Source organism: Sarcophilus harrisii, chromosome 5 (genome assembly GCF_902635505.1).
Source record: "Sarcophilus harrisii chromosome 5, mSarHar1.11, whole genome shotgun sequence".
NCBI lineage: Eukaryota > Metazoa > Chordata > Mammalia > Dasyuromorphia > Dasyuridae > Sarcophilus > Sarcophilus harrisii.
Window position 1 is genome coordinate 172357153 of NC_045430.1, and position 12652 is coordinate 172369804.

The 12652-nt window shown below is 33.1% G+C and overlaps 1 protein-coding gene across 3 annotated transcripts in view; it reads right to left on the reverse strand.

The window, feature by feature from the left end:
- Positions 1 to 11626: 11626 nt before the first annotated feature.
- The window catches only part of POT1 (protection of telomeres 1), a 76736-nt gene continuing 75710 nt past the window's right edge, over positions 11627 to 12652 (reverse strand). For 2 of the 3 annotated variants that reach the window (XM_012551009.3, XM_031938978.1), the window contains exon 20: positions 11627 to 11814. In XM_012551009.3, the coding sequence (XP_012406463.1) occupies positions 11702 to 11814 (113 nt within the window). In that variant the 3' untranslated portion in view covers positions 11627 to 11701. The remainder of the gene's footprint in view (positions 11815 to 12652) is intronic. The other variant, XM_031938979.1, reaches the window with a different exon arrangement.

The window sequence follows — 12652 nt, forward strand, 5'->3', positions numbered from 1 at the left end:
TACATGTTTCCTAAGTTTCATAGAGAAGTGATGATGAACTAGAGTTAGAAAATCAAACAAGCATTATCAGACTAGGAAAGTATATTGATTTTGTTTTGTTTGGGCAAATCTTTTTTGTCATGAGGGAAAACAAGTAAAGGAGGGAAATGAGTTAATGGCCATGGGGGAAAAAAAGTAAATCAATAAAAATGTTTTTAATTCACAGAAAGAAAACAAGTATAGAAAGGAATACAGAGTGATTCTGTTCCCATCTTGTTCAAGTTCTTTTAGAAAACCCATGTAACAGAAGATCACAATTTCTTTAAAAAGCCTCTTTCCTTTGCTTTTCATCTCGAAATATTTGCATTCACCTCTTGCTTAATCATGTTCATGATTAAGTAAATCATGATTAAGTATATGATTAAAAATTTTTAAAAGGGAAAATAATTTAAATAAATTATATAAAGATTCCTGGTGAAATGTTTTGAAGGATTTAAATTCACTCAGGCATATAGAACCTGGTCATTCTAGCAGGAAGCAAAATCATCCTCCACTAAATTTACTAATTATGCTGAGCTCATTTTTAGTGTATAATGAGATTACACTTTAGTGTGAGTCTCTAAAGATTAAAACAAGTAAAAAGCTGGTGCATTCACCTCCTAAATAACCACCATTTATCACAATCCCCATTCTCACATAAAAGGCTGCCTACAGAATTCTCCTTCATTTCATTATTTGTAATTAGGAGCTAGAAAGTCAAGGAAGCTAATTATCTTCATGGCAATTAAATTATCTAAAGACTAGATTCCTTTTCTCACCTGAGAAATATTTATGACTTATTCAAACATAAAAAATTTCACTAATGAACCTAATACTCCTTAAATGGAGCAAGAATTTAAAAAATTCCTTAGTACTCATGCTTTCTGAAAAATGCTATTAAGAAAATAACTGAAGATGTTTTATAAGTGTAACACAATACATTACCAATAGAAAATGCTTCTGCTCTATTTCTCACTGTCATATTAAATTAATTTTAAAATATGTTGCACTACTATGCTGCATTGCTTATGTTGGATTACAGTATCTATCTTCAATTATTATTTGATGATAAAATTTAAGGTCGCAACTTGTAGGACCTAAAGTCTTAACCAATTAGATCAAAGTTCTAGAATTTCACATCCAAACAATAATAATAATAATACTCATTATATTATCTGTTATCCTCAATTATTCTTAATAATACTTTTTACATCGAAAAATATAATAGTTATCCTATATGTATTATAATTATTTTACTAGGTAGTACATGATATACTTAATATTATATATGCATTTACTTATAATTATTACTATTTAAAGCTAGCATTTATATAGTCTTAAAATGAGACTACATGAGTGAAGCTTTACAGAGTGTTTTATATAATATCTTATTTGAAACCAACAAACACATCTACTATACACAATATTTTATCTCAGGCATTGTAAGTATTTAATGAATTTACAAAAATCTATTCTTATTCTTTAGTGTTCTGAGATTGTCAATGTAAAAGATAATTTTTAAATGAACATATAATAATGAAAACCTGACAGTATGATTGCATAAAAATCATTACTAATGATATAAAATACATCACTAAATTTGGTAACTTAAAAAAAATACTAAAACAGTTTGTACTAGAATTTCTAGACGAATCTGGTAGGTAGGTAAATTAAGAGAATAAACAAGTTGGTGTTTTTCTGAGAAATAATGTTTCCAACAAGGGAGGGGAGGGATTACATTGAAAGTATATGAAAAAAGAAACAAAGAATTTATTAAGGGTTTCAAGGCAAGAGCTAAGCAAATTGAATTTGCTCACAGGAAGAATGTAAACAGTATCTTTAAGACAAGTTGATAGAATATTTCAAAAGTAGATTATCTGAAAAAGTTTGTCAACATTTTCATCAAATTGGATGCCAAGAAATTGAGTTCTGTGGAAAAGCATGAAAAATAGGTATATTCAAATATTCTGTAAAAGAGATTCAAGAATGAGAATCAAAATATGAGTTCTAGACCAATACAACTTTATGATTCAGATTTCAAAGCAAGAGAAGAAAAAGAAAGTAGCTACACATTTTCATTCTTAAAAGAGTATGCATTCCTTAAGTCCCCTTTTTCAGTAATTGTTACCATTTGAAGGAAAGCTTTCTTCCAATTGGTATATTATTAATAAAAAAACATATATTTGTAAATTACCATTTCCAAAATGCTTTAAAAATAATTTCACTAATACTTACAATCCCGTGAAAAAGTTAAGCCAAAAAAATATATAATCTCCCCTTTTCAATTAATTAAGAAAATGAAGCTCAAACCTTTTGCATGATTTGCCCAGGTCACAGCTTATATGTGACAAGAGCTAAAATTTGAATCCAGGTGACTCCCAGTTCTGTGGGCAATTTTCTCACAAAGTCAGGAATGTTACCATCTTTATCTAAATTTTTGCTTAGACCTTCACTGGAAATACTTCTGACTTTATTTTTCTGTCCCTTCTTTGTCCATCTTCCCCTCCCCTTCCAGACCAGTTGTTCTGACCTATATCTTGCCACTGATGAATAGAGACTATTGCTTACGGCTTTGTAAACTTCTGCCTTACTTAAATCCAATTCACTTGCAAGTCAAGATATTACCTTCCTGATGTTATTGGTCCTCTTCAACAACAAAGGATGAACAACAGCTCATCTCAACTCTATAAACCTTCCTCAACTGTCCTACCCTGAGAAGATCTCTCCTATTCAGGTTTAATAGCCCCAGTCATTATAACATCAGTTAATATTATTTTGTATGTTTTTATGTTTTTGCTGTTGTCATCAGCACCTTGAGAGCTGAGATCACAGTGTATATTAAAAATTAAGAGAAAAATCACTTTTGTAAAGTTTTTTTGCATAGTCACTTACCTAAAATGGTGATGGCCACAAACTCCCTTGTTAAGGGTCAAAAGTAGATGGACTCCACTAATCATCTCATTTATTCTCACTAACTTCATTCCCCACTTCACCAAGAGCTCTTTTAAAAAGTTAGGGAATGAACAGTGTGACTGAGCCCAAAACTATTTGACCACAACTTATAAGAGTTGCTTTTAAAGTGATTTGAACAGGAAGGAAAAGCATTTATTAAACTCCTACTGTGTGTAAGTAAAGTGCTAAATAAGCACTTTGATACATACATTTTCATTAGAAGAAATAAAAGCTGTCAGAAAATAAATTATTTAAACAGCTAGTATGGAGATAAATTATTTAAACAGCTAGTATGGCTCTTTAACAGGATTTAAATTCAAGTCCTCCTGATTTCATGTCCAGCACTATCCACTGTGTCACCTAGTTTCTTCTACATAGAACCAAGTACACCTAGTTCCAAGTCATAGGGAATGGGGTAAATGTTGATGTAGCCAAAAATACCCCAAATTTCTGGAGTTCTAAAATGCTACAAATTAAAGTAAACATATCCAAGTTGGATCTTGTTATGAGTCAAGGATAGTAATTAAGATACCAATATTAAGATACCAATGAATGACTGATATCCAGTGATTCCTGGTGGAATGTGCATCACACATGAAATTATTTATTAAATATGTCTAACAGTAAGTCTCTTCTTAATGGAAATAATTTTTACCCCTCCTTAGGCTGTTAAATATATGCTTAACATATTAGGACAAAACCTTTTCAAACAAAGTCCTTTCTCATAAGAATAAGAAAGAGCAATGGAGAAAAGCTCCATTCCTGGAAAGTCCCCAGGGCTGTATACCAAAGGAAAAGAATAAAGAAAGCCTGATTATGGAATCCAAAGTACAAAAACAACCAGTTCCAAACAGAAAAGTTTTGATTTAAATTCAAAGGATGTATCCTCCAAAGGGCTTCAGGTTCCCAATCTGGGAGTCATCCTGAATTCTGCATTATCTCACCACCATCTTCTCCTCTTCTCCCCTGTGTCTAAGCTGCTGCCAAGGCCTGTGGTTTTCAACTTTGTAATCTCTCTCGAATATACTCCCTTCTCTTCTCTCGCACTGCCATCCTATCTTGGGGCAAATCTTCATTACCAGGCTGCCTTGATGATTGCAATAGCCTGCTGGTGTGATACCTGCACCAAATCTCTCTCCACTTTAATCCATAGACTTACAGGAAGTGTAGTTTGTTGGTTGTAAGGACAGTATTCCAGGCATGGGGGACAGCTAGACACAGTGCCTGGAGCCAAGAGATGCTATATCTCGTTCAGTTAGGAAGTCTGTGTCACTGGATCAAAGTATATCAGTAGAGAGTAAGTTTAAAAAATATTGGGAAAGTTAGAAATGGCTGTTATCCTTTGTTTTTTGTCTTTTGTTCTCAAAAAGACTATGACACCAGGGAGGTGACGCCATGGCTTGCAAGTGAATTGCATTTAAGTGAAGGAGGCTGTGCAAGGTCAAACATAGCATTTTGTATTTGCTCTTAGGCAAGAGGAAGCCACTGGAGTTCAAGTAGGAAGTGACACATGATCAGACTTTGCTTTAGGAAATCATTCTATGTCTGAAGGGAGGAGGAACTGGAGTGGGGCACGCAGACTGGCTAGCAGGCTCTTGCAGTGATCCAGAAGTAAAGTGATAGAGCCTGCACTAGAGTGGGGGCTACAGAAAAAGGATATATTTGGAAGAAGTTGCAAAGGTGAAACCAATAGGCCTTGGCAAAAGATTGCACATGATAGGGGATGAATGACAGTGAGGAATCCAGGATAACTTCTAGCTTGTGAGCCTCAGTGCTGTGAATATGGTGTTGCCCTCTACAGTCATAGGGAAAGTAGGAGTGAGGAAGGATTTAGGAGAAAAGATAATGAAATGTTTTGAACAAACTGAACTCATTATGTTAACTGGACATCCAATTTGAGAGGACTGAAAGGAGGTTAGGGATGTGAGATTGGAGATTAGCTGGTTTTAGAGCAGGAAAGAGAGATTTGAGAATTATCAGCAGAAATATGGCATTGAAATCTATGGGACTTGATGAGATCACCAAGCAAAGCAATCTAGAGGGAGAAGAGGTAAGGGACCAAAACAGAATCTTGTGGAATACCTACAAATTCTGCGTGGCTGATCTTAGAACTGTAAAGAATTTATTTCAAATTATCAAAACCTGACAAATTATTCCTAGAGCACTGAATGAAACTAAATGATTTGATTGCTAAGCTATCAAGGATCTCTGAAATATAGAAAATCAGAAAAGTAAAATAGGATTATTAAAAAGGGCAAACATTCTGAGCTTCAAAAATGGGAAAAGAGTATCTTTCCAAAAAAGGAAAGATTGTGGGCTTAACCGGTTCCTGGCTGACTATGCTGGAACTGACACTCTACTGACACTGTCTGTAAACCTTTGGTCATCCCCATGCCATGAAGTGGAAGTGAAAAAAAAAATGTGTCTTTAATTATAAATAGTACTTGATTATCTGCAATCATTTATGCCTTGCTCTTTTAAAAAAATGTTTACAATGATAGTATATCTATCACAGTCGAAATTCATCAACGCAATAAACAACATACAATGTGAAAAAGTGGCCATGACATGGGCAGTGGATACAATGCTGGATTTGCAGTAAGGAAGACTTGAATTCAAATCTTTTCTCAGACATGGACTTAGCTGTGAGACTGAGCATTTCAGCTATCTTTTCTCACTTCTAGTTTCCTCATCTGTAAAATAGGATTAATAATGACATTCACCTCCTAATATTATTTTAAGGATCAAATGAGACAATAATGTGCATAATGTTAAGACAAATTTAATAATTATTGTTATTGTTCAGTTCTTTTTTCAGTTATGTTTGACTCTTTGGGACTTCAATTGGGGTTTTCTTGGCAAGGATAGCTACTTGAATAGTTTGCCAATTTTATCCCAGTTCATTTTATAGATGAGGAAATGGAGCCAAATAGCATAAGTGACTTTCCCAGGGTAACAGAGCTAGTGTCTGAAGCCATTTAAGCTCAAAAAAATGAGTTTTTTGATTGATTTAAGACCTGACATTCTATATAATGCTCCACTGAGGTAAAATTCCTTCCTTCCTTCCTCCCTCCCTTCCTTCTTTTCTTTTTTTTTTTAAATAGCCTTTTATTTCTTTTTATACTTACAATTATTTATAGTTCATCCATATGTATGTATGTATGTATATATGTATTTTGTTAAAGTTATCTTTAGAAGACCAAAAATGAATACTGAGTCATAGCAACTGGATTTGAATCTTAGCTCTTGCTTTTACTATCTTCTCCAAACTCACTTTTGTTAAGACCTAATCTCCCTGGGCCTCAGTTTCCTCAAAATGAAGCAGAGATAAACTCCAAGAACTTTTCTGATCCTAAATCTGAGATACTACAACTAATGATTCTAAAAATTCATCCAAAAAGCTGGTTTTAGACCTTAGAGTTATGGTTATGTAGATTTTAATCTTATATTTTCTTGCTTAAAATATCACTGACAACTTCATGTGGGAGAGATTTTCTATCAAAGGGGTCATTTTTATTTAGTAAATACCATGTCACTTTGAAACAGTTTCCTTAGCTACAAAATATGGTTCACAATAGCTCTGGAATTTTGCAGTGTTACAAGGACTGAATAAACTATATATTAAATGCTTTGCAAACCATGTTAGCTGCCACTACAAGTTGCAGAAGCAAAGTAGATTGTATTGAAAAGTCATGGTTGTGCTTTTAAATAGTGAGTCCTCTAACAAGGGTATTTGGGGTATTCAGGAGGACTACCACCTTGTATGAGAACTTTCTAGTCTTATATCAGTGAGTTAGTTAACTCACTGATAAGGTAAGGGATGCCTACCCTAAGGACATGAAGACCTCCTCTGGGCAGAAGAGCCAGGTGAAAACAATTTATTCCAATGGCCATGGTAGCTGAATCCTGGTCAAGAAAAGACATCAAGATTCTCCTTTACATCATGGACCATCATCTTGATTCTTGTCTTGCTTTACTGGATTTTGATGACTTAGGAAAAGTGAGACTGATGACTTTGTACATTCTATCTCCCTTATGTATGATGTCATTGGTCCTCTTTGAAAATGAAGGACAAACAGCAACCGTGCAAAGCACCACTCCAAGAAATCTCACTGAATACATAACTAACAATGAGGTTCTGGACCGAGTCACTCTTCCTTTTAAACCTTCATGTCTAAGTTTTTATATGTCACAATAGGATAATTTAACATAAACCATGACACGAGCCTATAGCTATTGGCCAAGACTCACCACAAAATATAAAAATTGACACAATTGAATAAGATGATGAGGCAATTCTTCAAGTATGGAATCAGGGTAGAGCTGTAAAAGCTGGGTCACCTATTAGTAATTATTTCACTGACAGACTGTTTAACATCTCTTTTTATCCAGGGCAGGAAAAGCTATTACTTCACATTCATATGCTACCTACCCTGAGACAACTTATGTTCTAGATTAATTCTTTATCTATACCTTGCCCTGATTCTCAAATCCTGAATCAGTGTAGGAGTCACATCAATAAAAAAAACTACATATGCATTCTGAATTTATTAGTAGTACTTCTTTACAATGTGATCATAAAATAACAGATGCATTTATTGTTCTTCATTTATATTCAAGCAGAAAAAAAGAGAAGTTGAAGGAAGATAATTTTGCTCTAAAGAGGAAATTTGCCTTAAAGTCATCAATATCAGTGCAGAGAAAGATGAAGAATTCTTTCCTAAAATGCAACTCTGAGAATTATGTTTGAGAATAGTTAAAATATCATGTTTTTTTTTTTAAAGCAGAAATTCTTTTTTTTAAAGCGATTTCTCTAGAAAGAAATGATCATTCTTTATTCACTCTGTATTGAGTTTATATGCTACAATTCAAAATAACTTCAGCTAATTAAATTGTCTGTTTTCACAGCTGTGCTAAGTTCACTGACAAGGCTGATACAAAAATTAAAGCAAGGAATGAAGCAAAACTTTTGAAGTTTTATCAGAAAGAGAAAATCAATGAATGATAAATGGAAAAAGTATAATCACCAAAGTAATGTTTTTTTAAGCCTAGGACTTAAATATCTTATCTGACAGTATGATAAAGATGTTGTTGCTGTTTGTCCTTTTTTTTCCCCCTAAGACGACCATGATATATCAGGGAGGAGATGCCATGACAAGAAAGTGAATTGGATTTAAAGGGAGGGTTGTTGCAATGTCACCTGCCTCACTTTTCCCTCTAGAGTCATCTGAGTCTAGTGACAAGATATTGATCAAGATGACTAGAGATGATTACTATTCAAGATTGTATTAGAAATGCTAGCTTCAGCAATAAGAGTTAAGAAAGAAATTAAAGGAATTAGAGTAGGTAATGAGGAAACCATATTATCACTCTTTGAAGATGATATGATGGTATACTTAGAGAATCCCAGAGATTCTACTAAAAAGCTATTAGAAATAATCCACAACTTTAGCAAATTTGCAGTATACAAAATAAACTCACATAAATTATCAGCATTCTTATATATCACTAACAAAATCCAACAGTTAGATACACAAAAAGTTACTTAAAGTAACTACTCATAGTACAAAATATTTGGGAATCTGTCAAGGGAAAGTCAGGCACTATATGAACTATAGTTCACTTTCCATACAAATAAAGTCAGATCTAACCAATTGAAAAAATATTAAGTGCTCTTGGATAGGTTGAGTGAATATAATAAAGATGACAATTCTACCTAAACTATTCTATTTACTTAGTGCTATACCAATGAGACTCTCAAAAAACTATTTTAATGACCTAGAAAAATAACAACAAAATTCAACTGGAAGAACAAAAGGTCAAGATTTTCAAGAGAACTAATGAAAAAAAAAATCAAATGAAGGCGGCCAAAATGTACCAGATCTAAAACTATATTATAAAGCAGCAGTCACCAAAACCATTTGGTATTATCTAAGAAATAGACTAGTTGATCAGTGGAATAGGTTAGGTTCACAGGACAAAATAGTCAATAACTATAGCAATATAGTGTTTGACAAACCCAAAGACCCCAGATTTTGGGACAAGAATTCAATATTTGACAAAAACTGCTGGGAAAATTCTAAATTAGTATGGCAGAAACTAGGCACTGACCCACACTTAACACCGTACATACACCAAGATAAGATCAAAATGGGTTCGTGATCTAGGCATAAAGAATGAAATTACAAATAAATTAGAAGAACATAGGATAGTTTATCTCTCAGACCTGTGGAGGAGGAAGAATTTGTGACCAAAGAACTAGAGATCATTATTGATCACAAAATAGAAAATTTTGATTATATCAAATTAAAAAGCTTTTGTACAAACAAAACGAATGCAGACAAGATTAGAAGGGATGCAATAAACTGGGAAAACATTTTTACAGTCAAAGGTTCTGATAAAGACCTCATTTCCCAAATATATAGAGAATTGACTCAAAGTGATAAAAAATCAAGTCATTCTCCAACTGATAAATGGTCAAAGGATATGAACAATTTTCAGATAAAGAAATTAAAACTATTTCTAGCCATATGAAAAGATGCTCCAAGTCATTATTAATCAGAGAAATGCAAATTAAGACAACTCTGAGATACCACTACACACCTCTTAGATTGACTAGGATGACAGGAAAAGATAATGCTGAATGTTGGTGGGGATGTGAGAAAACTGGGACACTGATATATTGTTGGTGGAGTTGTGAATACATCCAGCCATTCTGGAGAGCAATTTGGAGCTATGCTCAAAAAGTTATCAAAATGTGCATATCCTTTGATCCAACAGTGTTACTTACTGGGCTTATATCCCAAAGAGATCTTAAAGAAGAGAAAGGGACCTGTATGTACAAAAATGTTTGTGGCAGCCCTTTTTGTAGTGGCTAGAAACTGGAAATTGAATGGATACCCATCAGTTGGAGAATGGCTGAATAAATTGTGGCATATGAATGTTATGGAATATTATTGTTCTGTAGAAATGACAAACAGAATGATTACAGAAAGGCCTGGAAAGACTTACATGAACTGATGCTAAGTGAAATGAGCAAGACCAGGAGATCATTATATACAATAATATTATATGATGATCAATTCTGATGGACGTGGCTCTCTTTAACAATGAGATGGACCAAATGAGTTCCATTTGTTAAATGATGAAGAGAACCACCTACACCCAGCGAAAGAACTCTGGGAAATGAGTGTGAACCACAAGATAGCATTTTCAATCTCCTCTCTTTTTGTCTGCTTGCATTTTTGATTTCCTTCTCAGGTTAATTTTACCTTATTTTGAAGTCCAATTTTTCTTGTGCAGCAAAATAACTATATAGATATGTATACATATATTGTATTTAACATATACTTTAATATATTTAACATGTATTGGTTAACCTGCCATCTGGGGGAGGCGGTGAGGGGAAGGAGGAGAAAAGTTGGAACAGAAGCTTTTGCAAAGGTCAGTGCTAAAAAATTACCCATGCATTTATCTTGTAAATAAAAAGCTATAATAATAATAATAATTAAAAAAAAAAAAAAAGATGACTGGAGATGGCTCTGGATGCAATGGGAGACCGTGGTCTTTATAAGCTAAGTTTTTCAACAGGTCAAAGTTTCACCAAGGCTGCCTCCATTCAGTGATTAAGGATATGTAGCAACTGAGGCAGAGAATCTCCTCTTTCATCCAGTCAAAATTTAAAAAAAAATATATAAATAAAGCACTCCTTAAATTTTCTTATTAGCATATTTTAAAATCTGTCCTAGGAACTTTCAAAAATTTCTTGAATTTTGACAGACTGGTTTGCATTTTTAAGAAATAAACCCATTTTTAATTTTCAGACTCAGTAAGGTATGATGGTTAAATTGTTACTATAACTAATAGAAAACATGTGTGAAAATTATAGCAGTTAAAATGAAAATGCAGAATATCTTATAAAAATATTAATATTTTATTAATTTTTTCACTGAGGGACCCCAACAATAGATCAACGAAAGAAATAACTGTCTCATATGGAACAAATATATATATATATATATATATATATATAATATATATATTTTATAACAGTGTAGTAGCTTAGGTAGAATGCGGAACAGACTGTGCCATGTGAACATAAAGAAATATTGCCATGCTGAAACTATAAATATGAACAATACAGAGAAGCATGGGAAGAGTTGTATGAATTAATGCCAAGAAGAGGCAGGAAAACAACATGCACACTACTGCAATGAAAATGGAAAAAAAAAAAGCAAAACAAAACCCCCCAATATCAAGATAAAGTGAATTCTACAAAATTTTAATGATCAATTTCAACTCTGCAAAGGAGAAAGTACAACTTTCTCCCTTCTGTGTTGAGGTGAGACACCATGGATATAGAACCATGCAGATACTGTCAGACTTGTATAATATATAGAATAGTTTTACTGACCTGCTTTTTTTTTTCTTTTTTTTCTTCTCTACTTTTTACTCTTTGTTATGAGGTCTTGATGAGTGTAATATGCATTTCTGAAATACTTCTGAATGTAGGAGAACAAGGAGAAGCATTTAAGTATCTTAACAAATACAAATGTTTGCTTTCTGGAAAGTAGATGAGAAAGGAATGTTCAGAAATGAAGTTAAAACAAATGCTATCAATAAAAACTCAGAAAATCACTAAGTATTTTAGAATATTTTAATAGTGTGAAATTAGTTATATTTTAGAAGACATTACATTATTATACATTATATCATATATATATATTAAATATCAGATTAAATCTTCTGCAACTACAGTATCAAAAATCCGATAGCAAATTTCCTGCTCCACTTCATTTCTGACATTATAAGACTTGACAAAGCATTCCAACCAGGGGTATTCTCCTAGAAAAAAAATAAAGTGTGCCATTAAAAATAAGAACAAAAAACTCTAAATACACAGCTATATGTAGTAATAGCTGAAAAACTAATATTTAAATCAACTGGTCAAATAAATTTTAAATTGTTTTTAGTTTCATTTATCCAAAACAGTTGCTGAATACATACAATGGTTTTGAAGACATCAAGTGGTGGAATTTAGAAGACAAAAATATTCACACTGAGGAGGCAGTAGTCGTTATCTAGAACTAATGGTCAGAAATTAACTTTTTACATCTTCAACTATTATAAGTTCTACAAGGATTACTTTTGTACTTATATCCCCAATATCTAGCACAGAGCAGGCCACTTATTGAATGATTCCTAAATGAACATTCTTGTATTGCTGTTTATAGTTCCCTAACTCCATTAAAGTCATCATCACTTTGACCAACAATGGAAACTTCTAACTCAGGCCAATCTAAATCCCTTCTAATAGATGAGTAAGGTGAATATGCATGGTGGTACTCCTGAATCAGGAAGGGATGAAAAACCATCCAGATAATTTCCATAAGTAACAGTTAAGTTTCAGATATCAGCATCTGGTGAAGATTATTTTCAAGCTCTTGTTGTCAACAAAGTTGGCCTAAGAACTGCAGGTTACTGTTACTTTCATTAATATTGTCCCCTCCACCATTACATTTGATCTACTTTGATTTAAGAGGCTGTAATGGAGTACTAGATTTGGATTTTGAAAGAGCTGAAGTGCTTTCCTGTCTCAAACACACACTAGCTGTATGACTCTAGGCAAGGTACTTTTTATGTCTGGGACTCAATTTCCTCAACTGTAAAATGAGGTTAGTTC